At 68.1% G+C, this 21,953-nt stretch overlaps 2 protein-coding genes across 2 annotated transcripts in view; both read right to left on the bottom strand.

Annotated features, from left to right (window-relative positions):
* Positions 1 to 11,864, bottom strand: part of LOC130152289 (transcription factor COE1-like) — a 20,219-nt gene extending 8,355 nt beyond the window's left edge. Inside the window, 8 exon segments of the mRNA XM_056345569.1 lie at positions 202 to 283; positions 4,274 to 4,342; positions 5,102 to 5,175; positions 5,729 to 5,784; positions 5,850 to 5,913; positions 6,159 to 6,315; positions 11,579 to 11,616; positions 11,618 to 11,864. Of these exon segments, the coding sequence (XP_056201544.1) occupies positions 202 to 283; positions 4,274 to 4,342; positions 5,102 to 5,175; positions 5,729 to 5,784; positions 5,850 to 5,913; positions 6,159 to 6,315; positions 11,579 to 11,616; positions 11,618 to 11,710 (633 nt within the window). The 5' untranslated portion in view covers positions 11,711 to 11,864.
* LOC130143668 (RING finger protein 145-like) lies at positions 11,720 to 21,953 on the bottom strand. Its single transcript, XM_056326532.1, is given in 12 exon segments — positions 11,720 to 11,819; positions 16,082 to 16,953; positions 17,041 to 17,204; positions 17,207 to 17,396; positions 17,580 to 17,727; positions 17,982 to 18,164; positions 18,368 to 18,508; positions 18,653 to 18,828; positions 19,179 to 19,414; positions 19,848 to 19,939; positions 20,013 to 20,121; positions 21,475 to 21,953. Coding segments are annotated over 12 exon segments (2,580 nt in total). The 5' UTR covers positions 21,644 to 21,953.

Raw genomic sequence — 21,953 nt, 5'->3', positions numbered from 1 at the left:
AAACTGGGGTTCACAGGTTAGGGTTTGCAAAGAACTGGTTGAGGAGTATTTGGGTTTGCAAAGGGGTTGAGGGGAATTACAGGCTCAATTCCCCCCTAATTCCCCTTGACCCCTTCGGGAAAACATGAGGTCTCCAACACTGTTCCCTCCTGCAGTCCCAGTGCGTGGGGCAGGGTTTGGAGGGAGATGGTGTGTGCTCACCTGGAAGCGCCGCATATCCCGGGGGTTCCCCGCATTCTTCAGGCAGTTTTGGTTGCATTTGAGGAAAAACTTGAGGAAAAACCTGGGATGGAAGGAAAGAACCCAGTGGTTGGTGCCAGCAAACTGGGGGGTGGTCCCAGAGACCCTGCAATCTCCCCCCCCCCCCCCCATCCCTTCCTGGTGCTGGAGCAAAGCTGGGGTGAGTGTCCCCACTGTCCTGGTGTCCCCAGATGGAGGTAGCACTATGTGTGTCCCACCATACACTGGAGACAAGCGTGGGTGCTCCCTGTCATGCACAGCGTCCTGTGCACCCCACCATGACTGGCACATGTGCACAGCTGAAAAGACACACCACGTCTGCACCCAGGTTTGCACGCTGCCGTGCGCACACGTGTGCACTGCACAGCTGCAGGGACCCCAGGACAATCTGTGGGACCCCCCTCAATGTGCAGGGTGCTGCCTCTCCCTGCCCATGGGGGTCTGGTAGGTGCCAAGGCTGCTTCCCTGGTGGAAGACGGATGGGCAGGAGGGTGAGCTGCTCCCACCACGTCCCGGCCTGATGAAATATTCAGGCTGCTTGTCCACGGCCCTGTAATCAGCCTCGGCCCCTCAATAATTAATGGGCAGCAGCAGCAGCGGCAGCAGCAGCGGCAGCACTCACGCTAGGGGCTGGGACCAGAGGAGAGCATGTGGGGACCACGGTGCACATGCGTGGGGATCATGATGCACATGCGTGGGGACCACGGTGCACACTCCTGGGAGCACAGATACATGGGTGGGAGCATGGATCCAGGCCTGGGGCATGGCCAGATGTGCTCCCCAGGACGCCCACTCTGGGGTCCCCCCTGTGCACACCAGTGTGTGCACCAGCACTCTCACCCCATGTGCTGTTGGGCACCAAGCTGAGAGAACCATCGCCCCTGCCCCTAGTTGTGGGCCACCCCATGGTGCATGGCCAAAGACACGCACAGCCATGGGCACCTTGCGTGGCCACACACGGGCACACTCACCCTGCACACGCTCGTGTGGTAAGTCGCTGAGCTGTGCCAGGGCATCTCACCGTGCCCAGCTATGGCCCTGTGCCAGCTCACCCGCACTGTCCCAGCTCGCTGCACCGCACCAGGGCACTGTGCCACGCATGGCCGCTGCGCCGTGCCAGGTCACTGTGCTGTGCCAGGCCACTGTGTCCCTCTGTACCATCTCCCTCCTTTGGCCCGGCATGGGGCAGCCTATCTCCTGGCCTCCTCACCGAAGTGCCTGGGCTCTGCCCTGCCCACACAGGTGGCACTGTGGCAGGGCCTGGGCACTTCATGGCCACTGTGCCATCCTGCCCCATCCCAGTGTCCATCCTGCCCCATCCCACTGTGCCACCCTGCCCTATCCCATCTCAGCAGCCTGTCCCCGCATCTCTCTGAGGATCTGACCCTGGCACCTTATCCTGACATCACTCCACAGCACCTTGCCACAGACCCCTGCCACCGGCCCCTCCAGCCACCCCCTCAAGAGCTGCAGTGGAGCTGGGGAGGGGGACAGAAGGGTGGGGAGGGGATGCAGGTGCCCAGTGGGAAGGTTCCCATGGCCCTGTTAGCTGCTGGTGGAGGCTGGAGGGGAGGACGGGACCTCCAGAGATGATGAGGCACCTGGAGACGTGGGGCACCCCTGGGCTCCCTGGGATGCAGGCACAGGGATGGGAGCAGTGGGCACAGTCCCCCTGGCCCCCACATCCCTCCAATCCCATCCCTGGGGAGCATGAGTGAGGGTCACACAGCACCCGAGGCCATTGGGGTCTCTCTCATGGGATTCTGGGCACTCTGGGGGACCCCTGAACAGAGAGGGCACCCCAGAGTGTGCCCCACCAGGGGTCCTGCCCTCAGTCAGTGCCAGGGCACATGGAGAGGGGCTCCCACACTGGTGCTGCTGAGATGCTGCCCATGGGGGACGGTTTTCGCGGGCAAGGGCAGGAAGAGGGGGACCCCCCCGTGTCCCCCCCCATCACCCATCACCTGGCAGGTGGTAATCAGGGGAAGGAAGGAGCTGAAAAACGGCAGGAAAACACTGCCCCCCCACCAGGAAATTGACAGGGGAGGCATGGGGCTGGGGGGTGACCCCCCCCAGCCCCCCCCACCCCCCGGCCCTGGCTCTGCACTGCTGAGGGGGGGATAATCCTGAACCCCAGGTCGGCCCCCGTCCCCCCCCTGAGCAGCAGCCGCACATATGGGCCCGGGAGTTAAAAATACAGGCACTGTGCATGCATTAGCATCCCTAATGCACAGCGCTCCCCATTTAATATGCAAATTCCCGGCGCTGCTGCCGAACACCTTCTGTTCCGAGCGCATAAATTTGAATTTGCAATTAGAATAATCTTGTATAATTAATGAAAAGCGTCAATTTTAGCTCCTAAGTAATTTGATTAACATGTTGATAGGGCACTTATCTGGCTCTCTAAACCAGTGGGGCTGGGCGTCGGGCTGGGGCGCGGGGCTGGGGGGGGCTGGGGGGAGTGGGCGGCAGGCTGGGGACCCACCTGGCCCCGGGTGACCCCCGGGGGCCCTGGGGACGGAGGAGGATGCGGGGGCACTGGGAAAGCCGCCCCCCCCGGGGCTTCCCTCAGCACAGAAGAGGGAAGGGGATGCCACCAGCCCAGGGATGTCACTTCCTTGAGGCACAGCCCCGAGGGGTCCTTGGGGGAGAAGGGGGCTGGGGGGGGCCTTGGGGGACACTGACCCTGGGGAGGGGGGTGGGATCCTGCTGGGATCGGCCCCAGCCTTCAGCACAGGGGGGTCACAGGGCACCCCGGGACCCCCTGCGCACTCCAAAAGCACCAGCATGGGTGCAGCACCCAGGTCACCTGCAGGACAAGGTGGCTGAGGGGATGGGGGTCAGAAGGACACCGTTACTGGGAGGTTTGTCTTGGCTGGGCAACAGCAAGCTGCATCCCGTGGCCGTGCTGCAGTTCCAGGGGCCATGATCCCCACAGCTGGCCAGAGCACAGCTGGCCGTGGGTGGTGGGGGTGGCACAGCTGGCTGCCGCTGGCAGGGCAGAGGGAGCCCAGAGGTCGGGGACCTGCTGCAGGGGGCTGATATCATGCTGGGGGGGCTGGGAGCAGGGCCTGTTCCAACCCCTTGTCCCCAGGGACCCAGCACCCTCCAGCACCCCGGGGACTGGGTGCAGGGAGAAGCTGCCCACAGGGAACGCCCTGGGACCAAGGGACCCCACTTGCAGGCAGGGTGAGGTGAGGGGGGGGCACAGTCCCCAACCTCCCTGCTTACCCCCACCACAGCCCCCAGTGACAAGATGACAGAGCCCTGCAGGGCAAGCCAGGGTCCCTAAACCCCCTCAGCACCCCTGGGCTTTGCTTGGTGTCACCAGAGAGGGTGCCAGCCTGCCAGGAGATGCATGGGGACAGAGGGATGAGGACACAACACGCTGGCTGGAGGGACAGAGGGACAGACAGGTGGCTGCAGACAGACAGACGGATGGACAGACGGACAGACGGATGCCCACCCTAGTGCCGGGAGGATGCGGTGACCGTGCACACACCAGTGAGCGCCGTCTGTGCCAGGCTGGCCTCTCTGATTGCCCTCTGCCCTGGTCCGGTGGCTCGTCCTGCCAGGGAGGATGGCAGCATCCCTCCCCGCGGGCACACGCCTAAGGACACTGTGCAGCACTGGGGGGTCCCTGCTGCACGTGGCCCTGGCAGCGGGGCTGCCACGCGTGTTCCCTGCCACTCGCCCGAGCGGCTGGATGCCGTCTGATTTATTTATTTTGTTTGATGCACGTCGGAAGTGCCGCGCTGACGGCAAACGGCGCTTTCCCCATCTGTCACGGCTGGCTGTCACCGCGGCACAGCCGCCAGCCACCGCAGCGAGCCAGACCGGGGGGCACCGTGCGCCCCTCCTGGCCTCCACGTGCGGCTCCCCCAGCTCATTAGAGCTAATGAGGCAGTGCTCACACCCGGTCCCCAGCCCTGGGGACTCCCTGTGCCAGCTCCCGGGGGGTCCCCCTGCTGCTGCCCCCCTCCCTCCATCCCAGTGAGGTGCAGGGGGGTCCCACGCCCAGGCCCCCCGGTACCTGTCGATGATGACGGGGTCGGAGGGGGTCTCGTTGCGGTTCCCGCAGCTCTTCTTGTCGCAGCAGCGGCTGGGCATGGCCAGGGAGAGGAGCTGGTGTGAGGGGAGCTGGGGGGGCCAGGGCCAGCCCCACACATCCCAGCCCCCAGGGGAAAATCTACCAGAGCCCCACTTCCCACCCTTGGACCCCCCATCATTGCCTAGCTGCGAAGCAGGAGAGTCCTGCTCCACGGTGGGATGGGGTGGGAGGCAGAGGGGCCCAGGGGGATGGGCTGGGGTAGGGGGACGCCAGGTCAGGGACACTGGCTGTGGGGTGCCAGGGCGTGAGGGGCCCATGGCAGAGAGGGCATCCCTGGGGTACCCCTCTTACCCACCCCACTGTGGGGCTGGGCTCCGATCTGGGGCTCTGTGGGGCTCAGGGTACACCCCCAGCCCCGGGAAACACTCTGTGAGCCATAGGGGGCTCTGAACCGGGGGTCACCCAGCCCCCACACCATCCCTGGGGGCTCCACATCACCCACAGGGGGACACGGCCAGACTGGGCTCATGCCACCACCAGCCCCCGAACACGGCAGTGCCAGCCCTGGGGAGCGCAGCGGGTAGGGCGGCCTCGGCCCTGGCATCGTTAGCACGGCTCCTGGAGATCAATTAGCCGCGCTGGCACGGGAGCACTAATTTGCACAAACACCGAGCGCGAGGGTGGTAAACAAGAGCGGCGCTAATGGGGCACGGGGGACCCCGCACTGGCAGCAGGCAGCTGGGGCTCCCCCAGTCCTGCACCCCTGGTGCTGCTGGCCCCCCCACGGGATCCCCGCCGGCCCCCACCTACCTGCACATGATCTCATGGGTGAGGAGGACCCGGCACATCTCTGGGTTCTTGTCCTGCCCCTCGTAGATGATGGCCTGCGGTGGGGAGAGAGCGCGCAGGGGGGGGGGTGCCACCGCCTGTCTGTCCCCGGCCACGGCTCCAGCCTGTCCCTGACCCATGGACCTTCCCTGGGTGGCCCAGCAGGCTGGGGGACTCCTTGGGCAGCCGGCGGGGGAGAGGGGCTGAGCCAGCCACGCGCCTCTGAGGAGTCATGGGGGCGGCTGTGCACACGCGTGTGCCTGTGCACGGGTGTGTGCAGAGCTGTGCATGCCCACGCTGCGCACAGCTGCACGTGCCAGGGCACGGACACGTGTTTGTGCACGGGGCAGGGGGGTGTGCAAGCACAGGTGTGTCCGCTCTTGCCCACTGGGTGTGCACACACAGCTGCGTGGCCTTACATACACACGCCTGGCTTGCACACACGTGTGCAGCAGTGCCTACTGTGCACACACAGAAGCAGGCCCACCTGGCATGCACACAAGTGCACACGCGTGTGCAGGCGGCCCCGGGGGCTCGGCGGCCGATGGGGTCAGGGGCTGTGGTGCCAGGGGTGCCAGCCTGGCCAAGCCACCAGCCCCACGCCGTTACCTGCTTGGACATGGAGTCAATGAGGCGCACGTAGAGGTCCTGCTCAGTCCGGAGCCCTGCAGCGAGAGGGGAGGGGTCAGCCCTGCCTGCGCCCCCCAGGCCCCCCGGCCCCGGCACCCACCGTTGCTGTACAGCAGCTGGAGGCGGTAGTGGATCCCGTTGTTGGTTTTCTCGCCGTTCTGCTCCTGGGGGGGAGGATGGTTGGATGGGAGGGGGGGACATGATGGTGCCCCCTTGGTGCAGCCCTCTGGCAGGCCCAGCCCCAGGCTGTGCAGCTGCTCTGGCAACTTCCCACATGTGCAATGAGTTTGGGAGAGGTCTCAGCCTCTGCAGCACAGGCTCCCGTGCCCCTCCAGGAGCAAGGAATGGCTCAGTGGAGTGACCCCATCCCCGCCACAACCCCATCCCCATGAAAACCCAGGGCTCTCACCCGTTCCTTCTCCACAAAGTCGATGAAGGAGGTGCGCTCGATCTCCACGGGCTGGCCCTGCCGGTCATACATGGCCAGGACAAAGTGGAAGAAGTTGGATTTCCGCAGGTTGGAGGGGGGCTGCTTCTCAAAGTGGGCTCGGGCCAGGCCCACCCCGCTGCCGGCAGGATGAGGAGGGGTGTGTGAGCATGGGGTGGCTGCTGGGACCGCCAACACCCCCTCTCTGGGACCCCCAACTCCCCCTCCCCAGGGCCACCCCATGGCCAGGGGACAGACTCAGTGGGAGCTGCCAAACTCCCCAGTGGCGGGCAGCAATGCTCCTTGGGGTGCTGTGGATGGGGCGACACACAGAGTGGGACACATCAGCAGCATTCCAGGGGACAGCCAGCAGCTTTTCAGCCCCCAGCTCTGCCTAAGCCCGGGGCAGCCACTGGGGACAGGAGGGGACATCCCCGAGCCCTCTTCACCCCCGGTGTGTGTCCTGCTGCCAACTCGCAAACCCACCACCTGGGCTGGCCCACGGCACCGGCTGCTCGGAAGGCCACTGCTGCTGCCCCTGCACGGAGCCCCAGAGTGACAGAACGGTGACAGCACGGGGGAGGGTGGCAGAGCCATCCCCAGGGACCACGGCTCCAGCACCGACCAGTCCCCATCCCGGCCACCTCATCCCCAGCCGGGCATGTGGTCCCTGTCCCCAGCGGTGTCCCTGCCGGTGCTGCGGCAGCCAGCGCGGCGGCGGCAGTGTGGGGGGCCGCGGGAACAGACCAGCCCCAGTGCGGCAGCCAGCGGGGCAAGGGGGCCAAGATCAACACGCGGATGCGAAACGTTCCCCCCTTTCCTGATTAAAAACATATCGGGTGACAAGGGAGGCAGGAGGGTGGGTTTGGCTCCCCCCACGCTGACCTCGGGGGGCTTAAGCTACCGGGGCCAGTTCCCACACTGCGCTGGGGACAGCCCCTGCACCCCACAGGGACCCCAAGCATGGGGCAGAACCCCACAGACCTCATGCCCCACCCCCGCAGTGTGGGGCAGGAGCCCTCAGCCCCCCAGATGCTACCATGCCCTGTGGACCCCAGTGGTGTGGGGGCAGTGAGGACCTGGGCAGGGGTCAGCACCAGGGTGCACATAAGGGACACACACATATGTGCAAGAACAGACCCTACTGCCCCCACACCCCAGCACTGCTCCTGGGAGCCCACCCAGGGGCACAGTTTGGGGGGTGATGGGCTGGGGGCTGGGTGTAACACCCCTATGCCAGCCCAAGGGTCCCTCTGCCACCAGCCCTGCCCACTGAGGGACACAACTGTCACCTGATGGGTGGCTTGGGAATGGTGCAGGTTGGGTGGAGGTGTCACATCCAGACCCCTGCCTGCAGCAGCCTGTTGGGGGGCCATCAAGGAGAGCAGCCCTGGGGTGCGGGGACACAGTGCAGGGTGGCTGCAGACATGGCACAGAGAGGTGGGGGCACCTCTCTGCCTGCAGCTGGAGGATGGAGCAGATCACCGAGCACTGCCCCTGCAGGACCCCCTGCTTACAACCCACTGGGGTGGCTGCCCCAGCGATGGGGGTCCCTCTCTTCTGCATGTCAAAGCCCCCCCCACACTCCTTGCTTCTCCCAACACTGCTCCCATGGGCCCACCCTTGCACCCAGCTGCGTGGGGACATGGGGACATAGGGACACAGGGACATCTCCCAGGGTCCCACACAAGCCATAGCCACCAATATCTCCTCCAAAGATGAGAAGAAAACAGGGTTCAGCCCTTTTGCCACAACCTGCCCCTTCACTGGTCCCAGCAGCACCCCAGAGTCTGGGCAGAGCCAGCACAGGGTGGGGAGGGGACCCCACGCACCCCCATCTCCCTTAATGATGCTCCTTGGACTTCAGTTATGCCCAGACATCCCCCTCTGACCCAGCCCTGACCCAGCTGTGGGCACCAGCCAAGGCCAAGTGTGAAGCTCAGACCCTGAAAACCGTGGGGACACCTCTCAGGGGACACTTCTCTGGGGACACTTCGTCATGCTGGAGGAAGAAGCTTGTTAAGGTGATCACAGGGGAGCCAAAACATCCCCAGTCAGCAAATGCTGGGGCACGCTTACCTGGCACATGGCTACTGTGTGCATGGCCAACACATGTGTCCGGGCACATGTGTACAGACGTGTGCACACGCGTGTCCCCAGGCACTGCTCTGCTAATGGCTGTGCTGGCTGTTGCTTGTCCCCCACCCGCAGTGCCAACAGCTTTGCTCTGAGGGTCCATCCCCACGGTGAGGTGCTGACCCCACTGGGACCCCACAGCCTCACCGGGTCCCCATCCCAGTGTGCCCAGCAGGCACACCGCTCAGCTCCCCGAGGGATGGGGACCCCCAGTGCCATGGCCACCCCACCGTCCCCTGGCCCTGCCGCGCTGGCGCCCGGCCGTGGGGCTGCCAGCTGATGGGAAGGTGCTGCGGGCAGGGCAGGGCAGCTGCAGCAAGCCAGCACCCGCCCGCGCCCCCCATTCCCCTCCGCCCCCCCAAAGCTTCGGCCCTAAAGTGCTGGGGGGAGGCGATGGAGCTGTCAGCCCGGCCGGGTAATGGCTGCATCTCCGCTCCCAGCGCTGCCGAGACCCCAGCGCTCCGAGAGCCGAGCCCGGCTGCCATTAATTATTAAAGGCAATCAGAGCATTTCCTAGCAGAGGAGCCCAGCGAACGTCTCTTACAGTAAAGCAGCATCTTCCCTTGGCGGAGCCGCCAGGCACCCGGGGCACCGTGCAATTACGCAGCCACGGCTCCCCGGGTGGCTCTGCCAAACGTGGGGGGGTGGGGGGAGCGCCGGACCCCACCCAGGAAGTTGAGACCCTGCGTGGGCACTCTGCCTTGCCCCGGGACCCCGGCCCCCCTTCCCTCCCTGGGGCACACCTGAGCAGCCCCTCTGCCCGCAGGGGCTGCAGTTATGGGTGCCAGCATCGTCCGGGGACTCTGCGGTGGCCGCAGGGTCCCACTAGGGGGTCTTTGCAGGGTGGTGGTATGACACCCCCTCAGCCAGGAGTCTGAGAGGGGTGCAGGATGTGCGATGGAGGCAGCCTGGGTCTGAGGGTGACAAGCACCCACAAGCATGTCCACACATGTGTCACAGCCAGAACGCATGGCACACACCCAGCTGCTGGACACCACGGCAGGATGGGGGGGACAGGGGGGCCTGGAGGACACCACAGGCTGCAAGGGCAGCCGGCTTGGCAGAGGCGGGGGGGCAGGGGCTCTGTGACCCCCATCCTCACAGGCTGGGCACATGGCACACAGGGCCCCATCGGCACACAGAGACACACAGGCAGCCACGACCCTGCCACCGGGCAGCATCGCTGCTCGAGCCACCGTGGTGGTCCCAGCCCCGTGCACATCCCCCCTGTTCCCCCGCACTGCCAGAGCTGGGGGTGGGTGGGAGGGGGCTGGATTGCACCCCCCTTTCTTGCGGCACCTGGGCACAGGGAAGTTTCTGGGTGTGCAGCAGCAACGCCAGCACCTCCCTGCACCCCGGCTTGGACACAGCAGCCCCCTGCACCAGCACATCCCCCCCCAGCTCCCTTGGGCCGGGTGGGACCCTTACTCCAGCCAGTCCCCGGGGGCTCCAGGCTGGGCTGCAGCGGTGGCTGTCCCCCTGGCGGTGCCTACGCTGGGCTGGGGCTGGGGTGTCTCTGCCGGGGTTGGGGGGGATCGCTGCCAGTTTTCAAGCATCCCAGAGTATCTGCAAACATGGCAGGTTTGTGGGGGACGCCGGGGAGCCCCAAGGGCTTCAGCCGCTGGGTGCAGCCTCCAGCACAGCCACAGTCCCCTGTGGAGAGCCGGCAGTGGAGCCAGTGCCACAGCTGGGGACCCCAAGCTTGGGGACAGTGCACACAGCCAGGCGATCTCATCCACAGAGTGGGTCTGTGCTGGAGGTGCTGGGGACGTCCCACTCTGCCGGGGCCCCGTGCAGAGGGAAGACGCCCCCCCAGACTCCCAAACCTGCTGTCCCCAGCTGGGCAGCAGGTGTGGGGCACCTCAGGGTGGCAGTGCGCTGGCTGGCCCGGGGCCCCTCACTCCTCCGTGCCGTGGGGCACATCCTGTCATCCCTGGAGAAAGCTGCAGCACGCTCCCACTCCCCGAAGTCCCAAGTGCACACAGCGGGGACAGCAGGAGCTGGGGTGCTGGGGACAGGGGTGACGGTGTCCCCCAGCTGCATTGGGACCCCTTTGGGCACAGGGTGGGAGCAGCAAGGGACTGGGGTGCACAGAGCCCCCCAGGGAGGGCAGGAGATGGGGTGCACACAGCCCCGAGCCCCTGGCGAGGGCAAGGGATGGGGCCAGCCAGGGCACGGGAGGGCACTGGGCTGTGGCAAGCCCGGTGGTGTTGGCTGCCTGAGCGGCAGCAGCAGTTGCTCATCCCAGCCGATGCCACCAGCCCTGCCTGGGAGGCACGGATGGCACCACTGCCAGCCCTGCCCTCACCCACTGTGGCTTGTCTCAGCAGAGCCAGGGCTCAGGACGCAGGTCCCGGCACCGGTGGATGTACGGCACAGTGCGGCATGGCACAGCACGAGCCCCTCGCAGCTCCAGCAGTGGCTCCTGCCCTGCTGCCAGCACCCACTGGTGTTCCCAGCCCAGGGCAACAGACCGGGCATGCACAGGGTGCCAGGATGCCCCAGGGACCGGGGGTGCTGATGCCCACAGGGGTGTGGGATAGCCAGGGTACAAGGGGCAGGGGCTACCCAGAGGCCCAAGGAGCCTGGGGCATATGGGGTGCTTGAAGTACTCAGTGGGCACAAGGCACCTGGGATGCCCCAGAGGTCCAGGCTTCCCCAGGGATCCCAGGGTGCTGAGGGTGTGGGGTGCCCGTGGTCCCCAGTGTGCCCAGGGCATGCAGGGCACCAGAATGCCCATTGTGCCCAGGATGCCCACAGCACCTGGGATGCTCAGAGCACCCGGGATGCCTGCAGAGTCTGTGGTACCTGGGATGTTTGTGGTGCCCGGGATGCTCATGGTGCTCAGGATGCCTGCGGTGCCCAGGATGCCCATGGTGCCCGGGATGCCCACAGCACCTGGGATGCCCACAGTGCTTGGGATGCCTGCGGAGCCTGGGATGCTCGTGGTGACTGGCATGCCCACAGAACTTGGGATGCCTGTGGAGCCCGGGATGCCTGCAGTGCCCGGGATGCCTGCAGCATCCCTGGATGCTCTCAGAGCCCAAGACGCTTGCAGAATCCAGCATACCCACAGCACCCCGAGATGCCCACTGCACCCAGGATGCCTATGGAGCCCAGGACACTGCTGGAGCCTGGAACGCCCATGGAGCCCAGGATGCCCGCAGTGCCCGGGACACCCATGGAGCCTGGGACATTGCTGGAACCTGGGATGCCATGGAGCCCGGGATGCCCGCAGTGCCAGGGATGCCCGCGAAGCCCCTTACCTCTGCGCTGCCGTGCTGGCGTCCAGGATGCCGGTACCTCTGCAGCCAGCGGACGGAGGGCAGCCCGGCGGTCAGCGGCTCTTCCTTCATGGGCAGCCCCCCCCGGGGCAGAGCCTCCTGCACGGAGAACATGGCAGGGGCTCAGCGGCCGCCCCCAACTTTCCTGCCCCGGGCCCGGCAGCGGAGCTCAGCGCCGGGCAGGTGCCGGGGGCCGCCGTCCCGGCCGCCGGGGAAGCGGCATCTGCAGCGGGCGGCCAGGAGGGAGCGGGGGGGGAGGCTCGGAGGGAGGCTCGGGGGGGCGGGAGGCGGAGGCAGGCGGAGGCAGGGCCGGAGAAGTTGGAGATGGAGGCGACCAGCAGCCAAGTGCGGGGACCGGGAGGGGAAGGGGCGGGGGGGCGGGCGGGGGGGGGGGGGGAGGGATGAGGAAGGCAGGGGAGGGGTGGAGGGGAGGGATGGAGGAAGGCTTAGAGGAGCGGAGGGAGGGATGGGGAAGGCAAAGGAGGAGTGGAAGGAGGGATGGAGGGAGGCAAAGGAGGGGTGGAGGGAGGGATGGAGGGAGGCAGAGGAGGGGTGGAGGGAGGGATGGAGGGAGGCTTAGAGGGCTGGAGGGAGGGATGGATGGAGGGAGGGAGGGAGGCTGAGAGGACTGGAGGGAGGGATGGGTAAGGCAAAGGAGGAGTGGAAGGAGGGATGGAGGGAGGCAAAGCAGGGGTGGAGGGAGGGAGGCAGAGGAGGGGTGAAGGGAGGGATGGAGGGAGGCTGAGAGGAGGAGTGGAACGAAGGAGCGGGGAGGAGGCCGGAGAGGGGCGCGGGAGGGGGCAAGCGCGGCCCGGGCTGGGGCGGGGGCTCGTTACCGGGCGGGCGGCGGCGGGCGCGGGCGCGGGGCGGCGGCGGCGGCGGCGGCGGCGGCGGCGGCAGCGGCAGCGGCAGCAGCAGCAGGAGCGGGCGGCCGGGGGGGCCGGGGGGCGGCAGGGGGCCGGGGGGGCCGCCTCCCCTTCGCCTCCCCGCGCCCCGGCCCCGCCGCCCCGCCGCGGCCACCAGCACCATCAGCACCAGCACCCGCCGCCGCGGCCCCCGCCGCCCCCGCCGGCCCGGGCCATGCCGCCGCCGCCTCCCCGGGGAGGCAGGGCCGGAGCCGCCGGGGGAGGCGGGGGCCGCGGCCGGGCAGGCTGACATCATTCCGGGGAGGAGCGGTCCCTCCCCGCGCCGGCGGAGGGGCTCGGCGGCCAGCGCCGCGCCGGGGACCGGAGGGGGCACCGGGCAGCCCAGGGGCAGCCGGGGCGGGATGGACCGGGGAGCCTCCCGAGGCGCCCGGGGACAGCACCGTGCCTCCCCCCGCGAGAGACCCCGGGCAGGCCCTGGGGGTAGCCCGGAGGGGACCCTGCCGCGTCCCCCCGAGGGACTCCGGGGGGAATCCCAGACAGCCCCTGCGGGGCTCTGGGGACAAGCCAGCGGGACCCCAATGCACCCCCGGGGTGTCCCGAGAGACCCCAGAAGCAGCCTGGAGGGGACCTCACTGAGTCGCCGGAGGGACCCTGGGGAGACCCCAGACGGGCCCCAGGGACGCCCTGGGAACACCCCAGATGGGCTCTGGGGGGCAAGCCAACGGGACCCCCAATGTACGCCCTTGGGATGCCCTGAGAATCCCCAGAGGCAGCCTTGAGGGGACCTTGCTGCATCCCCCCGAGGGACACTGGGGAGATCCCAAACAGCCCCTGCTGGACTCTGGGGACAAGCCAGTGGGACCCCAATGCACCCCCCCGGGATGCTCTGAGAGACCCTCACCTGCACCTCACAAACCTACCGTGACCCAGCGGGCAGACCCTTGTGCCCCCTCTGTGCCCTGTGTGACTCCATCTGGGTCCCCCACACCCCTGGGGTCCCCTACACTGACCCTTGGTCACTGACCCTACAATGAGCCCCTTGGTGTGACCCCAAGAAGCTACCAAGCACCCCAAAACCCACACTGTGACTAACCATGACCCTTGAGATGCCCCACATGGGACCCCTGCACTCTGGAGACATCCCAGGGTGAACCCCATGCCCCTCAGCATACCCGAGGTGACCCCCAAAACCACCCCCAGTGCCCCACTTAAACCTGACTGACCCTCTCTGGGGCACAGCCAGCAGGGTCTCAGCCCCCCATGTCACTCTGCCCACAGCAGGCCCACAGCAAAGGGGGCCCGTCCCTGTCCCCTGCCTGCTGTGCAGTCCCACCAGGCAGTGTATGGGCAGGGTGGGGGCAGGGTGCAAGGCAGGGAGGGGGGTGCCAGCCCTTCACAGCTGCCTCCAGCCCCCTGCATCGCCACTGGCCTGGGGACGGGAGCCAGCCGGCAGGTACCCCCAGCGTGGAGGCATCCATCCCAGCCCTTCCTGGGGCTTCCCCAACACCCAGCGGGGTGGGCTGGCAGCCCCAGGGGGGTGCGTGTTGCCCGGGAACCCTCGTCCCTGGGGAAGGGCCCCGAGGGAGGCTGAGGAGTCAAGGCTTTGCTGGGCAGCCAGCATTGCCAGCCTGGGGGGAGGCGAGGGGGTCCCGGGGCAGCAGAGGCCTCTAGCAGCTGAAGGGGCTGGGAATCCCAAACCCCAAGTGGCTCTGGCTCTCCCTTGCGGGGGGGGGGGGTGGGGGGGGTGGGGGGTGCCAAGGGTGGCCCTAGGGGACCCCGCACAGCCCCTCACCGGGGGCAGCATCTCGCACACTGCACCCTCGCTCACATGCAGCCTGGCCCCAACATGCTGCAGCCAGCCCCCCCCCGTGGGGTTGGCAGCAGGGGCTGAGCCCACCCGGCACCCTGAGGAGACTCCCAAGGGCTGGTGGGGCCACGATGGCTCCCATAGAAACTGTGTGTCCCTTTATCTATGCCCCCACCCAGCCTGGTGTCCATCCATCCACGCCCTGTCCATCCCAGTGTCCATCTGTCCCTGCCCTGTCCATCCAGCCATGACCACCTCCATCCTAGCATCTATCTGTCCACATCCCTGCCCATCCCAGTGTCTGTCCCTCCATCTAACCATCCCTGTCCATGCCGTGTCCATCCATCCGTGCCCCCATCCAGCCCGGATACCCCAGGGATGGACAGCACCGAAGGGACCCCAGCTGCCGCTGCGGGCGGGGCGGGAGGCAGCGGGGGACCTGCTCCCTGCCCCCCATCTCCCATTTCCAGGCAGCGCCGTGCCGTGCCGTGCCGTGCCGTGCCGTGCCGTGCTCTGCCCGGGCGGCGCGGGGCCCCGTGGGGAGCCGAGCTCCCTGCCGCGGCTCCGGTAACGCACCCTAATGCAGGCAGCGGGGGCCCGCCAGCGCCGCGGGGGACCCCCCGCTCTCGGCTGGGGAGGGGGGGGGGCTGTTCGGGACACCAGCCTCCTGTGGGACCGAGCGGTGGGATGCGTGCTGCTGCACCCACCGCCCGGGGGCACCCGCAGGGCAGGGGGGCGCTGGGGAGGTGGCCGGGGGTGGCAGGGGGCGCTGGAGGCGGTGGCGGGGGTCTCGCCCGCCCCGCGATGGGCTTTACGGCCGGGCTCCCCCCTCCCTCCGGCTAATGGGCTGCGGCCCCGCGGGACCCACCGCCCTCAGGGTAAGTGCGGGCGGGGCCGAGCTGGAAGGGGGCCCTTTACTGCCTCCCCAGGGACCCCCCCGCCCTGGGACGCCCCCGGCCCCTGTGGGCGGCGCCGGTGCTGCCGGGCGGGCTCCCCCCGCAGCGGGGAGCTGACCCCTGCGCAGCCGGGACCCTGCCCCCAGCCCCCCTCCTGCGGGGCCGGGGCTAAGTGGGGCAGGATGGAGACCCCGGGTGGGGCTGGAGCGCGGCCCCCCCATCCCCTCCTGGCACAGGGAAAGGGGGTTCGGCAGCAGAGCAGGGAGAGGCAACCCACGCGTCCTGTGCCAGACCCACACCGAGCCCATGGCACCCTGTGCCAGACCCACATCGAGCCCAGGCCATCCCCTGACCCACACCGAACCCACGCCATCCTGTGAGACCCATGCCAAGCCCACACCATCCTGTGCCAGACCCACATCGAGTCCACGCCATCCCCTGCCAGCCCCACACTGAGCCCATGCCATCCCGTGCCAGCCCCACACCGAACCTACGCCATCCTGTGAGAACCCACGCCAAGCCCACACCATCCTGTGCCAGATCCACACCACCCACTGCCAGCCCCATGCCAGCCCACGCCACCCCCTGCCAGCCCCACACCATCCCGTGCCAGCCCCATGCTGAGCTCCTGCCACCCCCATGCTCAGCCTGTGCCACCCTGTGCCACCCCCATGCTGAGCCCACAGCAGCCTGTGCCAGACCCGTGCCAAGCCCATGCCATCCCCATGCCAAGCTCCTGCTAGAGCCACACTGAGACCACGCCACCCTGTGCCAGCCCCACGCCATCCTGCACCAGACCCATGCCATGCCCCTGCTATCCCACACCAGACCCACACCATCCCATGCAAGATCCACACCAAGCCCAGGTCATCCCCCCCCCCCAGGACCACCCCAACCCCCCCAAGCCGCCCCCCACCCACGCCAAAACACCCAGCACATGCCACCCATGCCATCTAGTGGGGTCAGGCCAGAAGGCAGCCGCACACCCCCTCGTGCACCCAGGGGGTGCCCACCCTTCCCACGCCGCAGCAGAGCCCTGTGCCCCCCCAGGGACACGCCGAGCATGGGGCACCGTCCTGGCATGGGGGGGGCGAGGTGAGGAGCCCCGGCCCTCGGGTGCAGCCGCATCAGCTCGGCTTTATTGCAAAAAGAGTCCGTGGGGACGCGGGGACGCAGACACTCGGGGATGCTGGTGCCACGCAGGGTCCTGGCCCCGCTCGCTGCTGGCACGGCCCCTGCAGAGGGACCCTGGCACGGGGGGCGGCAGTCTGCGGTGCTAGGAGGGGCGTGGCCACTGTGGGTGTCCCTGCTGTCTCCTGCGCCGAGCTTGGGGCTGACAAAAGGGTCCAGGCTGGTGGGTGGGGGTGACAGGTGCTGCGTGTCCTGGACACTGGGAGGAGGGTCCCCACGGGGCTGCAGGACGGCACCCATTTCTCGATCCCATGGGGCAGAGGTGTCAGGGTGGTGGGGGCTGTGGTCCTCAGCCGCATTGTTCTGGGTCGCCTTGCTGTCCCCCTGGCCAGTGACCACACTGTCCCCACTGAGCAGCCCATCCTGCTGGGGCCGAGCCAGGGCTGGGCTCGCGGCAGCTCCTCTGTCCTCTGGCACCTCGTCCCCGCCAGACAGTGCTGGCCGAGCCGCCCTCCCAGTGCTGGGATCCTCCTCGGCAGCCACTGGCGTGACTTGCTGGTGGCACATGGGGCACGTGTCCTGCACGTAAAGCCACTTGCGGAGGCAGGCAGCGTGGAAGAAGTGATTGCAGGGAGTGACGACGGCCACCTGCATGTCCTGTAGGCAGGGAAAGGATGTCACCCGGTGGGTGGGGGACTCCCGCGGCTGCCAGAGCAGGGGTGCTGGTGTGGGGAGGGGGCTCACCTGGAAGCAGATGGCACAGACATCGTTGTGGTCCTGCAGCTGCCCACCTGTGGCCCGGGGCAGGGAGTTGATCTTCTTGGCAGCCTCGCGGCGCAGCAGAAAGCTCCTCCAGCCCGACTGAGCGCGCAGCCAGACGTTGAAGTAGGAGTGGATGATGATGACGAGGCGCCCATCCAGCTCCACTCCCCGAAGAGGGACTCCCAGGTGCCGTAGCCCACCACACAGACGGCCACCAGGAACTCCAGCACTCGGCTCACTGCATTCACACAGTAGATGATCTCGTCCATCCCGCTCCAGCGGCGTGTCCTGGAGCAGCTCCACCATGAAAGGGCGTAGATGAAGAGGGTGCCCATCACCTGGCAGGCAGCAGGATGGTGCCTTGTTGACCGGGTAGCAGACCGTGGCACCCTCACCCAGTGTTCCCAGCTGGGGCTGGAGGAGGGTGACTGGGGCAGCAGTTGTGGGCATGGGATGTGCGGGGACGCCCACTCCAGGGGGACCAGCGAGACCCCAGGCAGGGGGAGCGGGAGCTGCCATACCTGCAGAGAGGTAAGCATGCAGCTGGAGACCAGGATCAGCAGCCAGAAATCCAGGTGGAAGAAGTGGGCAATCTTGTAGGCCATGAAGCAAGGGAAAACCAGCAAGAAGAGGCACATGCTGACGCCGCGGAAATGCTTCCAGGGGCTCCTAGGGGAGGCACAGCTCAGCAGGGCTGTGCCCATCCTGGGAGCAGCGCCCACCCCCCAGGACCCCTCCTCCTCCAGCACTGATTCTAACCAAAACCAGGCAGCGAGGACCTGAGGCGGCAGGAGCACAAGGAGGACACGGGACCCAGTCTGGCTCTCCCCTGACGCATGGGCAGGAGGACCCCTGCCGCTCCTCCCTGCTGCCCCCCAGCATGGGGGGCTGGATCCTGATGCTCTGCCTCCCCCTCCCGGTACCTGTTGCGGGAAGCCCCCAGCGCCAGCACAATGGGATCAGCTATCTCGATCATGGACTGCAGCGTGGAGGTCACCACGATGAAGAGGATGATGCTGAGGAGGAAGGTCCGCTGGAGGATCTGCAGGTCGAGCAGCCCTGTCTGCAGCGCCAGCAGCAGCAGCGTCACACCCTCCGTCACACCCCTGCCAGGAGCGGGGTGTGAGGCCGGCAGCCACAGGCACGTGCCACCACGTGTGCCATGCCCTGGTCACCCCTCTGGGATGCACCCTGTCCCCCAATCCCCCACGACACACCCCATCCCCCCCCCCCCCCCCCCGTGCTGGGCTGGGAGGAGGGCTGCCTGCCCGTGACCCCCGCCTGCCCCTGCCCCCTGCCGCGGGCTCACCTGTGCATGACGTTGCCGTTCTGGAAGGCACCGAAGCCCAGCAGGTAAAACTTGCAGAGGTTGAGGACACCCAGGGCGAGGTAGGAGACGGTGAAGGTGAGGCCGATGAGGGAGTACGGTGTGCCACAGCACTCGGCCGCGCTGCCGGGCAGCCCGCAGTGAGTGCGGGGGCTGGCAGGGGCCAGGCAGCACAAACCGGAGCCCCAGCCCCTCCTCATCCTCCTCCCACAGCTGTGCCAGAGAAAGGCTGAGCTCCCCCAGCTCCTACCTGCCGCTTGTCCCTACCTGCTGAGGAGGAGGAAGAGGAGGCCCTGCTGCGCCAGGGGACTGCTGGAGGAGGCAAGGAAGGAGGAGAGCTGGAGGAAGAACAGCACCAGCCAGAAGACGAGGAAGAGGAGCGGGATGGCCAGCTGGCTCCAGAGGGACATCCCCAGTGCGACCAGCCGGTACACCTCCACCGCCTGTGGGACCAGGGCGCTCAGCAGGGCTCTCCCACATCCCACCCCATGCCTGGGGGCAAGGGGGGTGCGGGGGGCCCGGCCGTGCAAGCGGGCAGCCCTCCAGCCAATGCCGCATCAAGCTGGGCTCAGCATAGGATCCCCCAGCCTGCAGCCCCCTGTCCTGCAGCCCCCATCCCGCAGCCCCCTACCCTGCAATCCCCTGGCCTGCAGCCCCCTGGCCCTGCAGCCCCCTAACCTGCAACACCCTACACTGCAGCCCCCCATCCCACAGCCCGCCATCCCACAGTCCCCCTGCCTGGCAGCCCCCTGTTCTGCAGCCCCCTGCCCCGCAGCCCCCTACTCACACTCACCTGTGCAATTTCCCGGCAGGCAGCAGCAGCCAGCTGGAAGGGGACAAGGATGTGGGAGCCGAGGATGTAGAGCACCTCCATGGCGGTGAGGGTGGCGGCGAAGGTGTTGAGGACAGGCAGGACGTGGAGGGGGAGGCCGCAGAGGCGAGCCAGCACGGGCAGCAGCGGGGCACCGAACAGCCAGGGCTGCCGGCTCCGCATCAGCAGGGAGCAGAGGGCGCACAGGCAGAGCTGGCCTGCGGGGGGGACGGGGGCGCCTGGGCACGCGGCGGGAGATGGGACCCCCGTGCCCCCTCCCTGCCCGCACTGGGCACAGCCGCCTCGCACCGGCAGCCGGGCACCGGCCGGGAAGCTCAGCCCTGCCCCCCGGCAAACCCTGCGGCTGCCCTCACCCTGGCACAAGCGGCACCCCGAGACCACCCAGCCCCTTCCCCCGCAAGTCCCGGGGCAGCGGGGGCAGATAAACCCCCTCAGCACTCGCCACCCCTCTGCTCTGTGCCCAGCGACGCGGGTGACCCAGCCGAGCCGTGCCATCGCCACCCAGCACACTGTCCTGCAGGCGATGGCTCCGGCAGCTGGGTGGGCACCGGAGACCCCCACCCTGCCCAGTGCCACCCCCCGTCCCCTGGCAGGGTACATCGTGAGGGGGCTGGGACCCCCCCAGCTCACTTGCAAGGGTGGTGGCGAAGGAGCTGAGCGCCACGGGGTCACTGTACACGGCGCCCTGGAAGCCGTACTCCAGCTCCTGGCGGACGAAGTCCCTGCAGGGAGAGAGGCTCAGCCCTGGTGCCCCCCCCGTGCCCCGGCCCGGCCCCCTCAGCACCCCGGGCTCACCTGGCCACCGTGTGCCCCACGCCGAGCAGCAGCCCGGTGAGGAGGTGGAGATAGAGCTTCACCAGGGACCGCACCGGCAGCACCAGCACCACGACACACAGCAGGTGGCCTGCGGAGGGGGGACAGGGGGTGAGATGGCCCTGCCAAGCCCCCCGCCAGTTAGGCAGCCCTCGTCAGTGACACGGCTGTCACCGCGCTCAGCGCTGGGGCCACATGGGTGAGGTGGGGCACTGGGCCCACAGCTGTCCCCCCCCACCGCCAAGGGACGCACGGTGCTGGGGACGTGGGGGCCCCCCAGCTCTGGGGACAGCGTCACACTGGGTAGGGGTCAGCAGGGGACCCCCAGCGTGGGCGGCCCTCAGGGTGTCCCCTCATGTCCCCAGCATGGCCGTCCCTTGGGGTGTCCCCTGCATGTCCCAGCCTGGCCAAGCCCTGGGGTGTCGCTTTGTGCCTCCAGTCTGTCCATCACCTGCGTGTCCTTTCATGTCCCCAACCTGCCAATCCCTGGGGTGTCCCCACCATGTCCCCAACCTGCCCATCCCTCGGCGTGTCCCCACCATGTTCTCAACCTGTCTGTTGCTGGGGTGCCCTCACCATGTCCCCAACCACCCTTCCCTGGGGTGCCCCACCGTGTCCCCAAACTCCCATCCCTTGGGATGTCCCTAACCTATCCGTCCCTTAGGGTGTCCCCACCCTGCCCACCTCTTAAGGTGTCCCCTGGAGTCCCCAGCCTGCCCATCCCTGCGGTGTCCTTTGTGTCCCCAACCTGCTCACCCGTCAGATGTCCCCTGGTGTCCCCACCCTGCCCATCTCTTAGGGTGTCTGCACCCAGCCCACCCTTGGGATGTCCCACCATGTCACCAACCTACTCGCCCTGGGGTGTCCCCAGCTGTCCGCCCCCCACCCACCCTTGGGATATCCCCACCATGTCCATCTGTCCCCCTCCCCCATCCATCCATCCCTTAGGGTGTCCCCCGTGCCGCCCTGCTGCCCACCCCAGAGTGTCCCCTGTGTCGCCCCCTGCCCACTGCTGGGATGTCCCCACCATGTCCCACTCCTGTCCATCCCTTAGGGCGTCCCCTGTGTCCCCTCCTGCCCACCCCTTAGGGTGTCCCCAACCTGTCCATCCCTTAGGGTGTCCCCTGTATACCCTCCCGCCCATCCCGAGGTGTCCCCCGTGTCATCCCCTGCCCACTGTTGGGATGTCCCCAGCATGTTCCCATCCTGCCCGTCCCTTAGGGTGTCCCCGGCCTGTCCGTTCCCTGGGATGTCCCCACCATGTCCCCCTCCTGCCCATTCCTTGGGGTGTCCCCACCCTGCCCATCCCTTGGGGTGTCCCCCAGCTGCCCACCCCGGGGTGTCCCCTGTGTCGCCCCCTGCCCACCGCTGGGATGTCCCCACCACGTCCCCCTCCTGCCCACCCTTGGGGTGTCCCCCCGCCGTGTCCCCCCGCAGCCCTCACCCAGGCAGTGCGCGGCGCGGAGCGCGGGGGCCCGGAGGAGCTGGGGGTCCCCGCGGCGGGGCCGCAGCAGCTCGCCTATGGCGGCCGCGTCCCAGCGGTACAGCAGGTCCAGCAGCGCCAGCCCCGGCACCCGCAGCGCCACGTTGGCCACCGCCTCCAGCCGCGCCATGGCCCGCGGGGCACGGGGGCACCGGGGGGACCCCCCCCGGCGCTGCCTCCCCCGGCCCGGCAGGGGGCGCCCGCCCCGCGCCCAGCAGCGGCCTGCCCGCCCGGCCGCCTCCCGCCGGGGCGGGCCGCGGGCCCCGCTCCCGCTCCCGCTCCCGCCGCCGCTCCGGTCCCTCCGCCACTTTCGCTTTCTCCCGCCCCGCCCCTACGCCCAGCGTGTAGCGCAGAGGCTTTGCGCCAGAGAGCTGCGCTGACGCTGCCCCCGCCATCTTAGAAGACGGCGCGGCGCTCCTTCCTGCCCTATGCCCTCCGCC

The sequence above is a fragment of the Falco biarmicus genome, chromosome 1 (assembly GCF_023638135.1).
Source record: "Falco biarmicus isolate bFalBia1 chromosome 1, bFalBia1.pri, whole genome shotgun sequence".
Classification (NCBI taxonomy): Eukaryota; Metazoa; Chordata; class Aves; order Falconiformes; family Falconidae; genus Falco; species Falco biarmicus.
The sequence above is the reverse complement of the archived record's forward strand: the minus strand, read 5'-3'. Positions and strand labels throughout refer to the sequence as shown.